The sequence below is a fragment of the Lagenorhynchus albirostris genome, chromosome X (genome assembly GCF_949774975.1).
Source record: "Lagenorhynchus albirostris chromosome X, mLagAlb1.1, whole genome shotgun sequence".
Taxonomy (NCBI): domain Eukaryota; kingdom Metazoa; phylum Chordata; class Mammalia; order Artiodactyla; family Delphinidae; genus Lagenorhynchus; species Lagenorhynchus albirostris.
Window position 1 is genome coordinate 89,989,086 of NC_083116.1, and position 22,380 is coordinate 90,011,465.

The 22,380-nt window shown below is 36.5% G+C and overlaps 1 protein-coding gene across 1 annotated transcript in view; it reads right to left on the bottom strand.

Annotated features, from left to right (window-relative positions):
- Nucleotides 1-2,031: 2,031 nt before the first annotated feature.
- LOC132513833 (zinc finger protein 81) overlaps nucleotides 2,032-22,380 on the bottom strand; it is a 63,959-nt gene continuing 43,610 nt past the window's right edge. Inside the window, exon 5 of the mRNA XM_060138434.1 lies at nucleotides 2,032-3,740. Coding sequence (XP_059994417.1) covers nucleotides 2,032-3,740 — 1,709 coding nt within the window. The remainder of the gene's footprint in view (nucleotides 3,741-22,380) is intronic.

The window sequence follows — 22,380 nt, forward strand, 5'->3', positions numbered from 1 at the left end:
GTTAGAGAGGGGAGTCCACAGGCCACTTTTCATTTTGGACTGTTTCAGTCCCTTTAAGTCCAACCTGGAGGTAGTTTTGCTAGTAAAACTCTAGTAAAAATGTTACAAGTTTCTATGAATCTGGTTTGTATTTACTCCATGTCCCAAATGCGACATCAACAATTCTTTTTACCCTCCCTACTTTGAGCAGTGTGTCAGGCTACTGGGAAAATGTGAAGTTTTAAGAAGCTGTTTGACTTAGCTGAGAGTCTCCCAAACTCCAACTTAAATATTTCACACATTTTAACAAAGGGTCGTAGAACCACATCTACGATTTGATCTCTACCCTTGGGCCATTTTTTCACCTTGAGAATATTTTGGTGTCTGGAGAGACTGGAGATGTGAAGCAGTTATTTTCAACCCAGCCAAGTCCTGGCTTTTCTGTGATTTCTTCTGAATTCTGCTCACAAATGGAACAGTTATTTGCTTAGTTCATACTTTTCTTTCTGTATCTTATCACATGCAGCTAAAAGAAGCAAACTGATAATTCCAACATTCTGTTGGAAATCTCTTTAGCCAGATCCACAAGTTCATTTGGTACATTATCTTTCCACAGAGGATGGTGACTGTTTTGCTATTTCTTTCCCTTACTAAACAACACAGACTGCCATCTTTTCCAGCCTTTCTTAACAGTTTTCCTCATTGTTTTTCCAGTCTCTGCCTGCTGCCCAGGCCCAAAGCTAATGTCACGTCTTATATTTTGAAACAATACCCCCAGTAGACGTACACTTTTAGGTATTACTTAGCATTTGCTGTGCAACAGACTACCCCAAACTTAGTAGCTTAAAACAATAATCATTTTATTTATCTCATAATTCTCCAGGTTGGCTGGGATAACTGGTGTGGCTCTTCTGGTGTGGGCTGGCGTGGCTGGGGCTGGAGGTTGATGAAAGCCTCACTCCCATGTCTGGCATTTGGTCTAAGGGGCTTCAGCTGGCCTGGTTCATCTCTGTTCCATGTGGCTTCTCATCCCTCAGTAATCTGAGTTTCTTCACATGAAGGTCTTGGAATTCCAAAGAGCAGCAAGAGAGGGTAAGACTCGAGGCAGGCTTTACACACTTCCCCAGCATCTTCTTGAATCTCTTTGTTAATGTACATTGGCCAAAACAAGTCACATGGCCAAGCTCAGAGTCAAGGAATAGAGAGAGAGCTCCACCTCTTAATAAGAAAAACAACAGAGTAATATTACAAAGGGGGGTGCATAAAAGGATGGGAGAGATCTGTGGTTATTTTGCATTGTACCACAATGAAGGAAGATAAAAATACGATGTCATGGAAACCAGTATGAATGATAGGATTATATGTATGTATTCGTGTAAAATTATATCAGCAGATGTGTGTATATATAAAACCATAATGACTTTAAAACTGTGGATTCACATGAGCAAAATATTCAATAGGAAACATATTTGATAGACACAATTACATTAAATCCAAAAAAAATTTTCAATTCAATTATTCCTCCCATTGTGCAATGTGTTCTGCTGCAAATACTCTACAGAACTGAGAGCAGGTCTACACATTAAATATATCATTTTGTTGTCCTACCTTTTGTTTTGTTGCCACTTTAAATTGCTTAATGTAACACAGTAAACATTACAGTCATTTATATGATTTTGCATACTCCATCTATAAAGAATTTGATAATAACTTGCCTTATATAATACTTTGTACAGGAAGGCTTTTCCTAATGCCTCAAACTGACAGCATTTTCCCTGGTATGAATTCTAGTATATTTTGTGAGGCTGTGAAAATATGGAAGTTCCCCTTCATTCAGTGCCTTCTTAGATGGTCTCTTCCGAATAATTTTTCTCCTCTCAGGTGAAACAGCCTGATGAATTCTTTTTATACAATGTATTTATACAATGTATACAATACATTGTAATTATACAATGTATTCATATATGATCGGTCTTGGTTGAATTTTATAATACACACTTAGACCTGATTTCTGTGATAAGGTTTTCTCATTTTCAAGAAACAGGGTTACTTTCATGTATGAATATTGCGATGCATACTCAGAACTGATTTCTGAGTGAAGCCCTTTCCACAGTCACTACATTTATAGGGTTTCTCTCCAGTATGAATTGTCTGGTGTTTATTGAAATTTGACCTGTCAGTGAAGGCTTTCCCACATTCTGCACATATATATGGTTTCTCTCCTGTGTGAATTCGCTGATGTACTTTGAGATGTGGTTTCTTGGAGAAGGATTTCTCACAGTCAGAACATTTGTAAGGCTTCTCTGTAGTATGGATTCTCTGATGTGTAATTAACTCTGACTTCTGGATGAAGGCCCTCCCACAATCAGCACAGACATAGGGTTTCTCTCCAGTATGAATTGTCTGGTGTTTATTGAAATTTGACCTGTCTGTGAAGGCTTTTCCACATTCTGCACATATATAAGACTTCTCTCCAGTATGAGATTTCTGGTGAGTATTGAGATTTGACCTGTTGGTAAAGGCCTTCCCACAGTTAGTGCATATATAGGGTTTCTCTCCTGTGTGAATTCGCTTATGCATCTGGAGTTGTGACTTAGAAGGGAAAGATTTCCCACAGTCACTGCATTCATAAGGCTTCTCTCCAGTATGAATTCTTTGATGTGCAATCAAGTGTGCCTTTTGGATGAAGGCCTGCCCACATTCAGTACATATGTAGGATCTCTCTCCTGTATGAATTCTCTGATGCATTCTGAGCGTTGATTTTTGGGTAAAGGCTTTCCCACACTCACTGCACTTGTGGTGTCTTTCTCCAGTATGAATTTTCTGATGTACATTGAGGGCTGAGTTGAGGGAGAAGCCTTTCCCACATTCACTGCATTCATAAAGTTTTTCTCCAGTATGGGTTGTCTGATGCCTAAGTAGAGACGACACTTGGAAAAATGATTTTCCACATCCACTACATTTATAGGGTTTTTCTCTAGTATGAATTTTCTCATGCATAATTAATTCTGAATTTTGGATGAACGCCTTCCCACACTCAGAACATATATATAGTTTTTCATCTCTATGAACTCTCAAATATATACTGAGTAGTGGCTTCTGTGTAAAAACATTCACACATTTGCTAAGTTCATGAGGTTTTTCCATAGTATGAATTCTCTGAGGTGCAAAGAGGTGTGACCTCTGGGTGAAGATCTTCCCAAGTTCAGTACACATATTTGCTTTTTCCCCAACAGGAAATTTCAGATTGTGACTGAGTGCTTGTTTGAAGCTGAAGACTTTTCCACATGGATTGCTGTCACAGAATTTCACTCCTGTATGTGTATTTTCATGGTTAGTATAAGAAGAGCTCTGGGTGAAAACTTCACCGTGTCCAATAATTTTATCAAAGTTCTTTGTTGCATTGTTTTTATTATGAATAGGTACATCTAAATTATACTTTAAACTCTTTCCAAATGAGTCACGTTTATGGGATCTTTTCTGTGAAGGAATACGATTTGGGCCTGGATGAACAAATTTTCCACTGTCTTTATATCCATAATCCCATTCTGTATTCAATATTTTCTTATTGATGAAAGCAGCATGACTCAGAGGTTTGTTCTGTTTTTCCTGATAGCTTTTTATCTGTTCAGCACCGTGCCACAGTTCTTCTAAAATGGAATACAATGAATCATCTCTTGTATCTTCACCCTCCATTTCACTATGAAATGAAACTTTTCCAGAAATTCTTTTTTGTGAGGTCTTAATCCCAAACTTTTCATCTAAAAACAGAATTAAAAAGTAAAATTGACACAAAGAATAGACGGCAGAAGATTAAAAGGTACACATAAATTAATCCAAATTGAACACAGGGAAACCAGTAAATTTGATGATGATGATGATGATAATGACAGAAAATACATATATAGCACTTATTATGTGCCAAGCTCTTATATGACATGATGTTCCAGGCATTGGTCTAAGAAATATATATATATATATGAACTCATTTAATCCTTTCAAAAGCCCTATGAGGTATTTTCTATTATTATTCACCATTGTAGATAAGGAAAGTGAAGTTCAGAATGATTTATATATATATATATATATATATATATATATATATATATATATTCAGTATGGGAGATTGGAGTTCAGCTAAGCAATCTAGCTCTATTTTGGTAGGGGATATCAAGTAGGGTGAAGTGAAGATTAAACAGACAAGGGTTTAAAGGGGAAATTTCTGTGGAGAGCCTAGGCTTGAAGGGGTGACTCAGAGTCTAAGTCCTCATTAGCTTTCAATTCTAAATCCTCACTTATCTCACTGATTCTTGCTTATTAGCAACAATATCAAATTAAGGTGATAAAAAACAGTTAAATTTGCTAAGAGAGTAGATCCTAAAAGTTCTCATCACAAGGGAAAATTTTTTCTTTCTCTTTTTTGTATCTATATGATATGGATGTTAACTAAACTTACTGTGGCAATCATTTCACAATATATATATATCCAGTCATTATGCTGTACACTTTAAATTTATACAACGCTGTATGTCAATTACATCTCAATAAAACTGAAAAAATTAATTTATTCATGCCTGTAGGAAAAATATTGTGATCACAGCCATCTTGACCTATACAAACAATAAATGGATGTCTATACTCCAACTCTCCATCCAGGTGTTATTGTTTTCTTGGAACAAAAATTATATATATTTAACAAGAAGTACAAAATCAGAGAGATGACAAACCAACTGTGGTAGACTGAAAGCTGCCCACTAGAATCTGTTTCATCATTCTTTTGCAATAACAGAGTAGTAGCCAGCCATATGGCTGCCCAGTCATATAACATTTCTCAACCTCGTTTGAAAATTGGTGTGGCCATGTGACAATGTTCTAAACAGAATGTGAGAGAAAAAAACGGGTGCTACCTTCAAACCAGGGCATTGAAACAGTAGGCATGTTTTCTCTATACCTTCTTCTACCCTCTTGCTTACTAAAACCTGGACTTGACAGCAACATGGATTCAAACATGCAGATGCCACAAAGAATCCAAGAGACAGTGGAGTTGAGTAGTGGAAGGAACCTGGATTCATAAATAAGCAGGAGCAACTAGGTTTTCCAATGGCCTGTGATATTAGAGACTTTATATAAGAGACAAATAAAATTCTGTATTTAAGTCACTGTATCTAATGCTCTCTTTACTACTGTGAATTATCTTTAACACAATTATTATACTATTCTTGCCCAGAGTGGGAATCACAGATTGTTCCATTACCAGTACAGTTCATGAGACATATGCGAATCTCAATAATAATTGTAAAATGAAGAATTACACACTATCTTACCAGCAAGAGTTTTTAGATACTGAGAATGCTCTGAATCATCAAATCCAGTTTTCCCCTGTTAGTCATTTTGATACTGTACTCTGAACACATCTCCCATATAAAATCTCATCCTCTTATTCTTTTTATTTTTAACATCTTTATTGGAGTATAATTGCTTTACAAGGGTGTGTTTGTTTCTGCTTTATAACAAAGTGAATGAGCTATACATATACATATATCCCCATATCTCCTCCCTTGTGCATCTCCCTCCCACCCTCCCTAGCCCACCCCTCTAGGTGGTCACAAAACATGGAGCTGACCTCCCTGTGCTATGCAGCTACTTCCCACCAGCTATTTATTTTACATTTGGTAGTATATATAAGTCCATGCCACTCTCTCACTTCATTCCAGCTTACCCTTCCCCCTCCCCGTATCCTCAACTCCATTCTCTCAAGTCCATTTTCTATGTCTGCGTCTTTATTCCTGTCCTGTCCCTAGGTTCGTCAGAACCACTTTTTTTTGATTCCATATATATGTGTTAGCATACGGTATTTGTTTTTCTCTTTCTGACTTGCTTCACTCTGTATGACACACTCTAGGTCCATCCACCTCACTACAAATAACTCAATTTCGTTTCTTTTTACGGTGGACTAATATTCCATTGTATATATCTGCCACATCTTCTTTAACCATTCACCTGTTGATGGACACTCAGGTTGCTTCCATGTCCTGGCTATTGTAAGTACAGCTGCAATGAACATTGTGGTACATGACTCTTCTTGAATTATGGTTTTCTCAGGTATATGCCCAGTAGTGGGACTGCTAGGTTGTATGGTAGTTCTATTTTTAGATTTTTAAGGAACTTCCATACTGTTCTCCATAGTGGCTGTATCAATTTACATTCCCACCAACAGTGCAAGAGGGTTCCCTTTTCTCCACACCCTCTCCAGCATTAATTGTTTCTAGATTTTTTGATGATGGCCATTCTGACCAGTGTGAGATGATATCTCATTGTAGTTTTGATTTGCATTTCTCTAATGATTAATGACGTTGAGCATTCTTTCATGTGTTTGTTGGCAATCTGTATATCTTCTTTGGAGAAATGTCTATTTAGGTCTTCTGCCCATTTTTGGATTGGGTTGTTTGTTTTTTTGATATTGAGCTGCATGAGCTGATTGTAAATTTTGGAGATTAATCATTTGTCAGTGGCTTCATTTGCAAAAATTTTCTCCCATTCTGAGGGTTGTCTTTTTGTCTTGTTTATGGTTTCCTTTGCTATGCAAAAGCTTTTAAGTTTCATTAGGTCTCAGTTGTTTATTTTTGTTTTTATTTCCATTTCTCTAGGAGGTGGGTCAAAAAAGATCTTGCGGTGATTTATGTCATAGTGTTCTGCCTAAGAGTTCTGCCTCTAAGAGTTTTATAGTGTCTGGCCTTACATTTAGGTCTTTAATCCATTTTGAGTTTATTTTTGTGTATGGCGTTAGGGAGTGTTCTAATTTCATTCTTTTACATGTAGTTGTCCCGTTTTCCCAGCACCACTTATTGAAGAGGCTGTCTTTTCTCCATTGTATATTCTTGCCTACTTTATCAAACATAAGGTGACCATATATCTGCGTGGGTTTATCTCTGGGCTTTCTATCCTGTTCCATTGATCTATCGTTCTGTTTTTGTGCCAGTACCATACTGTCTTGATTACTGTAGCTTTTTTAGTATGGTCTGAAGTCAGGGAGCCTGATTTCTCCAGCTCTGTTTTTCTTTCTCAAGACTGCTTTGGCTATTTGGGGTCTTTGGTGTTGTCATACACATTGTGAATTTTTTTGTTCTAGTTCTGTGAAAAATGCCATTGGTAGTTTGATACGGATTGCATTGATTGCTTTGGGTAGTATAGTCATTTTCACAATGTTGACTCTTCCAATCTGAGAACATGGTATATCTCTCCATCTGTTTGTATCATCTTTAATTTCTTTCATCAGTGTCTTATAGTTTTCTTCATGCAGGTCTTTTGTCTCTTTAGGTAGATTTATTCCTAAGTATTTTATTCTTTTTGTTGCAATGGTAAATGGGAGTGTTTCCTTAATTTCTCTTTCAGATTTTTCATCATTAGTGTATAGGAATGCAAGAGATTTTTGTGCATTAATTTTGTATCCTGCTACTTTACTGAATTCATTGATTAGCTGTAGTAGTTTTCTGGTAGAGTCTTTAGGATGCTCTATGTATAGTATCATATCATCTACAAACAGTGACAGCTTTACTACTTCTTTTCCAGTTTGGATTCCTTTTATTTCTTTTTCTTCTATGATTGCTGTGGCTAAAACTTCCAAAACTATGTTGAATAACAGTGGGGAGAGTGGGCAACCTTGTCTTGTTCCTGATCTTAGTGGAGATGGTTTCAGTTTTCACCATTGAGAACGATGTTGGCTGTGGATTTGTCATATATGGCCTTTATTATGTTGAGGTAAGTTCCCTCTATGTCTACTTTCTGGAGAGTTTTTATCATTAATGGGTGTTGAATTTTGTCAAAAGCTTTTACTGCATCTATTGAGATGGTCATATGGTTTTTCTCCTTCAATTTGTTCATATGTTTTATCATATAGATTGATTTGCATATATTGAAGAGTCCTTGCATTCCTGGGACAAACCCCACTTGATCATGGTGTATGATCCTTTTAATGTGCTGTTGGATTCTGTTTGCTAGTATTTTGTTGAGGATATTTGCATGTATGTTCATCAGTGATATTGGCCTGTAGTTTTCTTTCTTTGTGACATCTTTGTCTGGTTTTGGTATCAAGGTGATGGTGGCCTCGCAGAATGAGTTTGGGAGTGTTCCTCCCTCTGCTATATTTTGGAAGAGTTTGAGAAGGTAAGGTGTTAGCTCTCCTCTACATGTTTGATAGAATCCGCCTGTGAAGCCATCTGGTCCTGGGCTTTTGTTTGTTGGAAGAATTTTAATCACAGTTTCAATTTCAGTGCTTGTGATTGGTCTGTTTACATTTTCTATTTCTTCCTGCTTCAGTCTCAGAAGATTGTGCTTTTCTAACAGTTTTTCCAGGTTGTCCATTTTATTGGCATATAGTTGCTTGTAGTAATCTCTCATGATCCTTTGTATTTCTGCAGTGTCAGTTGTTACTTCTCCTTTTTCAAGACTATTGATTTGAGTCTTCTCCCTTTTTTCCTTGATGAGTCTGGCTAACAGTTTATCAATTTTGTTTATCTTCTCAAAGAACCAGCTTTTAGTTTTATTGATCTTTGCTATCGTTTCCTTCTTTTCTTTTTCATTTATTTCTGATCTGATCCTTATGATTTCTTTTCTTCCGGTAACTTTGGGGTTTTTTTGTTCTTCTTTCTCTAATTGCTTTAGGTGAAAGGTTAGGTTGTTTATTTGAGATGTTTTTTGTTTCTTGAGGTAGGATTGCATTGCTATAAACTTCCCTCTTAGAACTGCTTTTGCTGCATCCCATAAGTTTTGGGTTGTTGTGTTTTCATTGTCATTTGTTTCTAGGTATTTTTTTGATTTCCTCTTTGACTTCTTCAGTGATCTCTTGGTTGTTTAGTAGTGTATTGTTTAGCCTCCATGTGTTTGTAATTTTTACAGAATTTTTTCCCTGTAATTGATATCTAATCTCATAGTGTTGTGGTCAGAAAAGATACTTGTTACGATATCAATTTTCTGAAATTTACCAAGGCTTGGTTTGTGACTCAAGAGATGATCTATCCTGGAGAATGTTCCATGAGCACTTGAGAAGAAAGTGTATTCTGTTGTTTTTTGATGGAATGTCCTATAAATATCAATTAACTCCATCTTGTTTAATGTATCATTTAAAGCTTGTGTTTCCTTAATTTATTTTCATTTTGGATGATCTGTCCATTGGTGAAAGTGGGGTGTTAAAGTCCCCTACTGTGATTGTGTTACTGTCGATTTCTCCTTTTATGGCTGTTAGCATTTGCCTTCTGTACTGAGGTGCTCCTATGTTGGGTGCATAAATATTTACAATTGTTCTATCTTCTTCTTGGTTTGATCCCTCGACTATTATGTAGTGTCCTTCTTTCTCTCTTGTAACAGTCTTTATTTTAAAGTTTATTTTGTCTGATATGAGAATTGCTATTCCAGCTTTCTTTTGATTTCCATTTGCATGGAATATCTTTTTCCATCCCCTCACTTTCAGTCTGTATGTGTCCCTAGGTCTGAAGTGGGTCTCTTGTAGACAGCATATATATGGGTCTTGTTTTTGTATCCATTCAGCCAGTGTATATCTTTTGGTTGGAGCACTTAATCCATTTACATTTAAGATAGTTATCGATAGGTATGTTCCTATTACCATTTTCTTAATTGTTTTGGGTTCGTTATTGTAGGTCATTTCCTTCTCTTGTGTTTCCTGCCTAGAGAAGTTCCTTTAGCATTTTTTGTAAAGCTGGTTTGGTGGTGCTGAATTCTCTTAGCTTTTGCTTGTCTGTAAAGGTTTTAATTTCTCCATCGAATCTGAATGAGATCCTTGCTGGGTAGAGTAATCTTGGTTGTAGGTTTTTCCCTTTCATCACTTTAAACATATTCTGACACTCCCTTCTGGCTTGCAGAGTTTCTGCTGAAAGATCAGCTGTTAACCTTATGGGGATTCCTTTGTATGTTATTTGTTGTTTTTCCCTTGCTGCTTTTAATATTTTTTCTTTGTATTTAATTTTTGGTAGTTTGATTAATATGTGTCTTGGCGTGTTTCTCCTTGGATTTATCCTGTATGGGACTCTCTGTGCTTCCTGGAATTGATTGACTATTTCCTTTCCTGTATTAGGGAATTTTTCAACTATAATCTCTTCAAATATTTTCTCCGTCCCTTTCTTTTTCTCTTCTTCTGGGCCCCCTATAATTCGAATGTTGGTGTGTTTAATGTTGTCCCAGAGGTCTCTGAAACTGTCCTCAATTCTTTTCATTCTTTTTTCTTTATTCTGCTCTGTGTTAGTTATTTCAACTATTTTATCTTCCAGGTCACTTATCCGTTCTTCTGACTCAGTTATTCTGCTATTGATTCCTTCTAGAGAAATTTTAATTTCATTTATTGTGTTGTTCATCATTGTCTGTTTCCTCTTTAATTCTTCTAGGTCCTTATTAAACGTTTTTTTGTGTTTTCTCCATTCTATTTCCAAGATTTTGGAATCACTGTTACTATCATTACTCTGAATTCTTTTTCAGGTAGACTGCCTATTTCCTGTTCATTTGTTTGGTCTGGTGGGTTTTTACCTTGCTCCTTCGTCTGCTGTGTGTTTCTCTGTCTTTTCATTTTGCTTAACTTACTGTGTTTGGTGTCTCCTTTTCACAGGCTGCAGGTTCGTAGTTCCTGTTGTTTTTGGTGTCTGCCCCCAGTGGCTAAGGTTGGTTCAGTGGGTTGTGTAGGCTTCCTGGTGGAGGGGACTGGTGCTTATGTTCTGGTGGATGAGGCTGGATCTTGTGTTTCTGGTGGGCAGGACCCTGTCTGGTGGTGTGTTTTCAGGTGTCTGTGACCTTATTATGATTTTAGGCAGCCTCTCTGCTAATGGGTGGGGTTGTGTTCCTGTGTTGCTAGTTGTTTGGCATAGGGTGTCCAGCACTGTAGCTTGCTGGTCGTTGAGTGGAGCTGGGTCTTGGCATTGCGATGGAGATCTGTGGGAGAGCCTACGCCATTTGATATTACATGGAGCTGGGAGGTCTCTGGTGGACCAATGTCCTGAACTCGGCTCTCCCACCTCAGAGGCACAGGACTGACACCCTGCCGGAGCACCGAGACCTTGTCAGCCAAATGGCTCAGAAGAAAAGGGAGGAAAAAAGAAAGAAAGAAAGGAAAAAATAAAATTAAATTAAAATAAAAAATTTAAAAAACTATTAAAAATTAAAAGAAATTAAAAATAAAAAAAAGAAAGAAAGAAGAGAGCAACCAAACCAAAAAACAAATCCACCAATGATAACAAGTGCTAAAAACTATAGTGTAAAAAAAAAAAAACCAGACAGAACCCTAGGACAAATGGAAAAGCAAAGCTATACAGCCAAAATCACACAAAGAAGCATACACATACACACTTGCAAGGGAATTTTTGCAAGGGAAAAAGGAAAATAATATATATCTTTTGGGAAGTCTGAGGTCTTCTGGCAGCGTTCAGTAGGTGTTCTGTAGGAGTTGTTCCACATGTAGATGTACTTCTGATGTATTTGTGGGGAGGAAGGTGATCTCCACGTCTTACTCCTCCACGATCTTGAAGGCCTCTTCCTACTCTTATTCTTTTTTTTTCTTTTTTTTTTTTTTGCGGTATGCGGGCCTCTCACTTTTGTGGCCTCTCCCTTTGCAGAGCACAGGTTCCGGACGCGCATGCTCAGCAGCCATGGCTCACGGGCCCAGCCGCTCCACGGCATGCGGGATCTTCCCGGAGCGGGGCACAAACCCATGTCCCCTGCATCGGCAGGCGGACTCTCAACCACTGCACCACTAGGGAAGCCCCCTCCTCTTATTCTTAAGTTGCATTTTATTCTCACACATTTGGCTTTACTTTATTTGTAAGTTATTAAGCCCTGGATTCCTAGGCTTGGTTTTAGCATTGGCTTCACTTCTCACTTTACTTAACATTTAAATGTATATAAATTGTCTAACATAAATAGAACTTAACTTCTAACCCCCTGCTGTATTGGACAATATTTAGATCACCAGCACCAATATTCATTGTAAAAAATTTGCTCCTGCAATAAAAAGCTTCTCTACACCTTTCCTGAGCCCATATATTCAATGAACAGTACATAAATGGAGAGTCATCAGTCTAGAAAGAACTGTACATGCAAGCTGGCATTCTCTTTGCCACTCAAAAAAATGCCTCACAAAAGTCCAGTTTATTCCCAAATAAAACGACATGTTCATATCCTCTTCCTCCATTCCTGCTTAGCATCTTCTTTTGTGCCATTTAAAAATGTATGTATGCTTCATCAAATAGTTTGTGTCTTTTATTTTGAAAATTAATCTGATCATATTGCTAGTGAGACTTTTTTCTGAACCTCAGAAGCAGACATCCTATGTGCTATTCATTTTGCTAATCATTTTAATAGACTAATAGCAGCCAAAATAAATAATGTTTTAAAAATAGAAACAATGCATAGACAGTAAACTTTTAAATATTTGATTCCATTGTCTTTACTTTCCAATTGCAGTCTATGTTCCATTGAATTCCTCTCAGTAGAACTTTTAAAAACCCTTCTGAAATAGATCAAAATACTCATATTCTTGTCCCCCACAAATCTGATTAGTTAATATTGGTATTTTCTTTGTGCTTAGTATTTGGATAATGAAAATAAGATACAGGCTCTTATTTTCAGGGACTTTCAAAATTACTAAGGGCAGAAGCATCTGAGTGTTGGGGGAACAAAAACGGAAAAGAGCAATTACTTTGGAGTAAGGGGAGTTTTATGTAATAGACGATAACCTGAGATGAAACAAAACGAATGTGTCTATTGCCTAGATAGGCAAAGCACAAAATAATAAAGAGCCTAGATGCAGAGACGAACTTTATATTTGGTAGGCATTAAAGACAAGGTGAAAATCTGAGGAAAGCATGAATTAAGGAAACTGCACAGATACAACTTTTATTGGAAATAAATGGCCATGTTGTAGGTGGCACTGAGAGAAGAGCTATTGGTCATGTATTATATAACATGGAGTAATTGACACAGGGAACTATATTCAATATCCTGTGATAAACTATAATAGACAAGAATATGAAAAAGTATATATGTATAACAATCACTGTGTTATATAGCATAAATTAACACAATGTTGTAATCAGCTATACTTCAATAAAATAAATTTTAAAAAATAAAATCATTTGGACTGCAAAAAAGTTAATATTTAATATTAATAGCTTTACTTCATAAAGCTAATGGCAAAGAGAAATGCAGTGTCTCAGGTAATGAAATCTATCAGTGGCATTTAAGATGAACTAGAAACAAGAATGGAATCTGCAAATCCAAGCATAAGAAAATACAGACTTGCTCTAGATGATGATACTAGGAGTTAAGATGAGAGGATATCTAAATAGTATTCTTTTAAAAAGAAAAAAAAGGAATTGCAGAGTAATGAGTAGGAGAAGATAGCTAAGAGGGAAGAAACAAGAAACAGCAGAATCTGACAAAGTTTGGAATGTTGAAGATTCCTGATTTGGGAAATGATAATGCCAATTCCTCACATACTAAGTAAGGATGGATAAAGTAGAATATTCTGTGGGAATTGTCTAATATGTAGGTAAGTGTGGTACTAAAGCCCAGTTATAATATAGCAACTAGTGGTGCCAATATGGAACTCCTAAGAATACAAATAAAAAGCTTAAGTGTTCAGAATCTTTTGAATTAATTACTACGGGAACAAATATCCAGAAGCCAGTAAACAACATCCATAGCCAGTGGCATCTCAGTGGGGGGAAAAGGCTCAATGGAAAAGGAAGTGAGCAAATTAGGTACAAGTCAAGAATAGAAAAAACTATATGGTTAGACAAGATAAAATAATAGGAACAAGAAATTCACAGGAGAGGAAACCCAAATGGATAACAGATATTAAAAAGGGGAAAAAATCCCACAATACTACTTTACATCCATTAGATTGGCCACAAAATAAGAAATCTGGGTAATGCCAAGTACTGGCATAGATGTGGTGAAATGGGCACACTTGTGTACAGCATGTATACTCCAATGATCAAGCAATACCATTCCTATATAAATATCTCCAAGGAGTAATCTCACAGGCTCATAAGATGATCTGCATAAGAAATTCTTCATTTATTGAGGTATAATTTCTATACAGTAAAATGCAGATGTTAAATGTAGAACTCATGAGTTTTTTCATATTATACCCCATGTAACCACCACCTAGATGAAAATATAAAATATTTTAATTATCCCAGGAAGTTTCCTTGTGGTCCTTCCCAGTCAATTACTGACCTCCAGAGGTGACCACCATTCTGACCATGATGATACCTTTGCAAGAAGAGTAATTTTTTATTCTAATATAGTTCAATTTACTATCAAATGAGGTGGAAAATATTATTTTTTGTTTTTGTTGTTCTCCAAAGGAACTTGTACGATACTGGTATTATTTCTTTAAACGACAGGAAGAATTTACCAATGGAGAGAGGTTTTAAATTCTAGGTTAAACTTCTTTAATAGATAAGACTACTAAAATTTTTCTCTGTGACATTTCTTATAACTTGTGTTTTTCTAGGACTGTGTCCATTTCGTCTCAGTTATCAAATTTGTTAGCATAAAGTTCATCATAATATCTTCTTAATATCCAGTGATACAATCCCCCCTGGTCACCAGAACCAGGTGCTCCAGGGGTATCCTCTGTGTGGGCTGCATGTACTCACCTGCTGTGGTTGGGCCATGATTGCTGTGAGCATGCTGGAGGGTGGAATGGCCCCCTGGAGCAGGACCCACTTTGGGGGGGCACTGGGGCCAGCTGAGGCTGCCCACTGGGTGGAGTGGGGTGGGTCCTTAGAGGAACACTGGGTGCATGGTGTTAGTGAGGCTAATGGAGAGTGGGAGAGTGACAGAAATGGTACCTGCCAGCACCAGGCCAGCTAGGTGGAAGGAGAGTAAAAAAAAATGCACTAGCACTTCTGTCCCTAGAGAAAGTTCCACTAGATCCCTGCCCCTCTGGCACATGCTCTAAAATTAGTCAGTGAATCTCATTCTCGTATAACCCAGGCACTTTCAAGCTGCTACCTCTGCAATGGGACTCAGAGAGAGTAAGTCTGTATGTGAGCCCTTCAAGAGTAGTCTTAGTTTCTGACAGCCCTCCAGCTTTCCCAGATGTAAGCCCCACTGGTTTTCAAAACCAGATGTTGGGGGACTTGTCTTCCTAGTGCAGGTATCCTGGGCTGGAGAGTGCAACGTGGGGCTTGGACCCCTCACTTTTCAAGGAGGACCTCTGCAGTTATGATACCTTCTTGCTTGTGGGTCATCATACTGGGTGTGTGGGTTCTGAATAGACTGTGTCTCTGCCCCTACTACATATCTCAATGTGGCCTTTTCTTTATATCCTTAGTTGTAGAAAATCTGTTCTGCTAGTCTTCATGTCATTCTCGGAGATAGTTAGTTGTTCTCTGTGTAGCTGTAATTTAAGTGTGTTTGTGGGAGGAGATGAGCTCAGGATTTTCCTACTCTACCATCTTGATATAAAGCAATAAATTTCTATCTGGGTGGTACTTCAGCTTCATCCCACAAGTTCTGATGTGTCATATCTTTTTTTTTTTTTTTTTTTTTTTGCGGTACGCGGGCCTCTCACTGTTGTGGCCTCTCCCATTGCGGAGCACAGGCTCTGGATGCACAGGCTCAGCGGCCATGGCTCACGGGCCCAGCTGCTCCGTGGCATGTGGGATCTTCCCGGACCGGGGCACGAACCCGTGTCCCCTGCATCGGCAGGCGGACTCTCAACCACTGCACCACCAGGGAAGCCCTGATGTGTCATATCTTCATTATCACTCTGCTCAAAATATTTTCTAATTCCACTGTGTTTTTTTCTTTGACTTATGAGCTATGTGTATATATGCTGCTTACTTTCTAAACATTTGGATATGTTCTAATTGTCTCTCTGTTCAGAGTTTTGATTTATTTCAACAGTAACTAGAGAACATATAATGTATGATTTCAATCCTTTGAAATTTGTTGCAATTAGCTTTATGTCCCAAAATAGGGTCTATTTTGGTCAGTGTGCCACATGCACTTGAAAAGAACGTGTAATCTACAGTTGTGGGATGGAGTGACCTATGTATGTCAGTTAGGTCATACTGGTTTATTGTGTTCAAATCCTCTACATCTTTACAGACTCTTTTGTCTGTAAACAGATAAAAATCAATTACTGAGATAGGCATATCAAAATCTCCAACTATGATTGTGTATTTATCTTTCCTTTTAGTATAATCCATATTTTCTGTATATATTTTGAGGCTATGTTATTAAGTGCATACAAATTTATATTTTTGTAATCCTGTTGAATTGAAATTTTATCAATTTCAGAGAAAGAGGGTACATTACTGAAGACAAAACAGACATTAAAATGATACAGGAATATAATAATAATACAGGATAATAATACAGGAATATTATGAAACAACTGAATGTCAAATATTGACAACTTAGATAAAATGCACAAACTCCTTGAAAGAAAAATTATCAAAACAAGAAGAAATAGAAAATGTGAACATTCCTATATCTATTAAAGAAACTGAATTTGAAATTAAAGATAATCCCACAAAGAAAACTTCAGACCCAGATGAGTTCACTGGTAAATTTTATCATATATTTAAGGAAAAATTATAAAATTTAAAGCAATCTTATACAAAATCACCGAACAGAGGAGTGAACTTTGAAAAATCCTAGCAAATATAGCAATTTTACACAAACTCTTCCAGAAGACAGAGCAGGCATGGAATTTCAACTCATTTTATGAGGTTAGCATTAACATGATACTGAAATCAAAGATGAAAAAAATCCCCCCAAACTAAAGATTAATATCTCTCAGAAACATAAGAGATAAAAACCCTTACCAAATACTAGCAAATTGAATCAAGAAATACATGAAAGAAGATAATACATCATGATCAAGTAAGGTTTATCCTGGGAATGCAAGGTCAGTTTAACATCTGAAAATCAGTGAAATTCATCACATTACCAGAATAAAATGTTCATATCAATAAATGCAGAAAAAGCATTTTGAAAATCTCATATCCATTCATGTTAAAAACTCTTCAAACTAGGAATAAAAATAAATTGCCACAAATTAATTAAGGAAAATCACAGCTAATATTCTTAATGCTGAAAGACTGAAGGACTTTGCCTTCAGATTGGGAACAAGATAAAATAAAAATAAAGGGCATGCAGACTAAAAAGGAAATGATAAAAAGACATGACAATGGATACAGAAAATTTTAAGGAATTTACAAAAAGACTCACTAGAATTAATGAGTGAATTTATTAGCAAGGTCTCAGAATACAGGGTAAATGTACAAGGATCTGTACTGTAAGAGTTCCACTTCTAGTATGGAGAAGTAACCTCCTAAACAAAAATTCTTCTACAGACAGTAACTGTAAGCTCTAGAGAAACAAAACAAAACAAAACATGTATTGGTAGAGTGAATAAAAGCAAGCAGATTTTGGAGAGAAGTCAGAAGTTAGAGGAGTCTGAACAGAGATCTGAGTTGCTATCCACCTTAGGTGAGACAGCATCTCCAATTTGAGTATAACCTGGTTAATTGCCTACTGTGAAAAAACGCAGAACAGTGTAACAGAATATAGTGTTACTACAACATAACACTGATAATGTTCAAGATACAATCCAAAATTACTCAATATATGATGACCTAGAAAAATGTTCTTTTGGTCACTCTCCAGTGTCTTCAGTAGTTTTTAAAATATATTTTCCAGAATTAACAGTTTGGGGGCTTCCCTGGTGGCACAGTGGTTGAGAGTCCGCCTGCCGATGCAGGGGACACGGGTTCGTACCCCGGTCTGGGAAGATCCCACATGCCGCGGAGCAGCTAGGCCTGTGAGCCATGGCTGCTGAGCCTGTGCGTCCGGAGCCTGTGCTCCGCAATGGGAGAGGCCACAACAGTGAGAGGCCCACGTACCGAAAAAAAAAAAAAAAAAGATGGATAGAATTAACAGTTTTGATCTGTTAGATGGGTTGGTCCAATGGAAACAATTCAGTCCTACTATGGCTCGTGTTAATTTTTGTATATAGTGTGAGGTTTGGGTCAAGGTTTTTTCCTTCCATTTGATACTAATATCCATTTGTTCAAGTGCAATTTGTTCAAAAGATGTTCCTTTCTCCCACTGAATTGTATTTGCACCTTTCTCAAAACTCAGTTGTCCATATACATGTGGGTCTATTTTTGGACTCTCTTTTGTTCCATTTATATATCTGTTTGTCCTTACACCAATACTACACTGTCTGAATTACTGTAGCTTTATAGTAAATCTGAACATTAGGTAGTGTAAATCTTTCATACTTTTTCTTCTTTCTCAAGACTGTGTTGGCTATTCTAGGTCCTTTGTATATCCATATAAACTTTAAAATCTCCTTGTCAGTTTTTATCCGCTATAATTACAAATAATTGATTGAAAAAGTAGAATATAATTCCATAAAGCAACAGATCTCAACAACACACAACCAACTTTAAATCTATATATAGATTATATATATATATATATATACAATATTAGTACACAACACCCATCAACAGCTAAATATATTCTTTTCTCAGACCACAACAGAATTAAATTAGACAACATAAAGGAAATAGACAAATTCCTTAAAAAATACAACTTACTATGTCTGACAAAAGATGAAACAGAAAATCTGAATAGCCTTATGTCTATTAAAGAAATTGAATTTGTTATTAAAACTTTCTCATCAAGAAAATTCCAAGCCCGATGGTTTCACTGGTGAATTCCATGAAACAGTAAAAAAAAGTAACAATCTTACACAAACTATTTCAGATAATAGAGAAGGGAAAACTTCACAACTCATTTTTTTTGTGGCCAGCATAACCCTAATACTGAAACCTGACAAAGATATTGCAAAAGAAGGGAAAACTACAAACCAATATCACTCATGAAAAATGCCAATATTTTTTAAAAAATCAGTAAATAGAATCCAACAATGCATTGATATAATAAGGTTAATAAATCAAAATCAACTAGTATTTATCTCAAAAATGCAAGGTCAATTTAACATTTGAAAATCAATAAATAAATTCACATATTAACAAAATGAAAGTGATCATATGATCACTCTAATAAGATGAAGAAAAAGCACTTGACAAAATGCAATATGTAACCATAATAAGAGAAAACCTCTTCAATAAGCTAGGATTAGAAAGAACTTACATAACCTGATAAAGGGCAGCTTCAAAAAACCTACAGCTAACATCATACTTCATGGTACGAACTTTCTGCCCCAAATATCAGAACAAGGCAAGCATGCCCATGCTCAACACTTCTATTCAACATCAAACTAAAGGTCTTAGACTGTGAAATAAGGAAAGGAAAAGAAATAAAAATCATGAGATTGGAAAGGAAGAAGTAAAAGTGACCTTAAAGTGATGATGATTACTTACATGAAAAACCCCAAGGAACCTACAAGAAAACTAATAGGTGGATTTAGAAATGCCTCAGGATACAAAGTCAACATACAAAAATAAATCACTAGCAATTTATACTAGCAATGAACAACCTGAAAATAAAAAAAACACAATGCCATTTATAATAGTATCAAAAAACATTAAATACTTAGGGATAAATTTAATGGAGGATACATAAAACTTCTAAACAGAAAGCTATAAAACATTGCTGAAAGAAATCAAAGGTCTAAATAGATGTAGGAAGTTGCCATATTCATGGATTCAAAGGCTCAATATTATTAAGATGTCAGTTCTCCTAAAATTGATCTACAGAATTAATACCAAAATCCCAGCAAGCTTTTTCAAAAAAATTACAAACTGATTATAAAATTTATATGGAAATGCAAATGACCTAGAAGAGCTAAAGTAATTTTTTTAAAAAGCCAAGCTGGAGAACTTACCCTACCTGACTTCAAGACTCATTATAAAAGCTACAGTAATTAAGTATGGGTCTGGCAAAAGGACAGTGTATTAACTATATTTTCTTATTTTCTGTATTCCTGATGCTCTGGCATCCGATGCCTTGCTGATCCTGGAGAGACTGCCCCTCCCAGGCCTAGTTATTTCCTAGAGGCAGTAAATGACTTCCCTTTAACGTACCTTTCATATGCAAAACAACCAATCCAGAGCCCATATCCACCAATTATCTCCTTCATCACGATCTCACAGGTTGAGCCACTAGCCCCATGCCCAAATCACCTCAGGGCTGGGTACCAGGCAACTCCCTACACCCCAGAGCCAGCTGAAATTACTCAAACTAGCTATTTCTAAACCTCCCCAGCCTGATTACTCTGGCTCACCCATTATTTCCATGAAAATCACAATAAAGTCTCTTGCCCATGCTTCCTCCTCACAAATTCTACCTCGTGATTGACCCTGGTGCTCCCTGGTGTGACCCTACGTGGTGTGGCATGCCTCCTCCTCTTGAGAACTGTGAGTTACAAACTATTTTCAATGGCAGTTGTCTCTGGATCTGTTGACCTCACCATACATAAATAATAATAAAACCTTCATTTTAAAACAGAAAGACATATAGATCAATTGAACAGAATAGAGAATCCAGAAATAGGTTCACATATATGAAATCAATTGATCTTAATAAATGTGCCTAGGAAATTCAGTGGGAAAAAAGTCTCTTCAGCAAATGGTTCCAGAACTGAATGTCGTATTGAAAAAAATGAACATCAATCCTTACATTAAACACACAAAATGGATCATAGACCTAAACTGAAAAAGCTAAAATAATAAAACTTATAGAAAAAAATATGAGAAAATTTTTGTGACCTTGTAGTAGGCAAAGATTTCTTAAACAGATCACAAAAAATACTAAAAGTTTGAAAAAGATGATAAATTAGACTCCATCAAAATTAAAATATTTGCCTTTTGATAGGCAACAGTAAGAAAATAAAATTGCAAGGCACAAACGGACTCACAGACTTAGAGAATGAACTTATGGTTACCAGTGGGGGGAAGGGTGGAGGGAAGGGATAGTTAGGGAGTTTGGGATTGACATGTATATGCTGCTATATTTAAAAAGGATAACCAACAGGGACCTACTGTATAGCACAGGGAACTCTGCTCAATGTTATGTGGCAGCCTAGATGGGAGGGGAGGCTGGGGGAGAATGGATACATGTATATGTATGGCTGAGTCACTTTGCTGTGCACCTGAAACTATCACAGCATTGTTAATCGGCTATACTCCAATATAAAATAAAAGTTAAAAAAATATTTTAAAAAATTGCAAGGCACAGATTGGAACAAAATATCAGTGATACATATATCTGGCTTAGGAGTTGTATAGAGCAAATATAAACAACTCTTAAAACTCAATAAAAAGAAGACAAACAACCCAATAAAAAATGGGAAAGATATTGGAATAGACAACTCACAAAAATGTACAAATGGTCAATAAGCACATGAAAAGATACTTAACATCATTACTCATCAGAGGAATGCAACTTAAACTCATACATCCACTATAATAGCAAAGATTAAAGAGACTGACGATAGCAAGTGTTGGTGAGGATTTGGAACAACAGAAATTCTCATGTATTGCTGTTAGGAATGTAAAATAATACAGCCACTCTGGAAGACAGTTTGGCAATTATAAGAAATTATAAGAAACGTAAGCAAACACTGATTATATTATACCAGCAACTCCACTCCTAGGTGAGTTACGCAAGAGAAATGTAAACATATGTTCACACAAAGACATATCAGAATGTTCACTGCAGCTTTATTCATAATAACCAAACAATGATCACCTGTCATCAACAGGTATAGAGATAAACAAATTACAGTATAGTCATACCACGGAATAGTATTCACTATTTAAAAGGAACAAATTAGTGATACACTCAATAACGTGAATGAATTGCAAAATCATTATGCTGAACAAATAAAGTCAGACAACAAAGGGTATATACAGTATGATTCCATTTATATGAAACCCTAATAAAGACAAGTCTAATCTATAATAACAAAAAGCATGCCAATGGTTGCCTGGGGCCGAAGTGGTGTTGAGTATTAACCTCAAGGGGCATGAAGGTGCATTCTGTGTGATGGAATGTAATATGTCATGATTGGGGTGGTGGTTATATCAGTGTGTACCTTTGTCAAAACTCAGGTAAGTGTACTCTTAAAATGGATACATTTTATGGTATGTAAATTATACCTTAATAAAGCTGATTTTAAAAGAAAAAATGCTAGGTGACAGTGATCATAAAGTCAGAAGATGGGAGAGAGGCGTGAGATAGGGAAGGTGGAGAGAAGTGAGGAATCCAAAGGCAATACCTACAAAGAGAAAAGAAGGTGAGGCTGGTTGTAGATGACAGTTTATTGGTATCTTAGAGTGAGAAGATGAAAATGAGATGGAGAAGAAGGTGAAAGGGCACCAGGGAGAACAGGAGTGAGGCAACCAA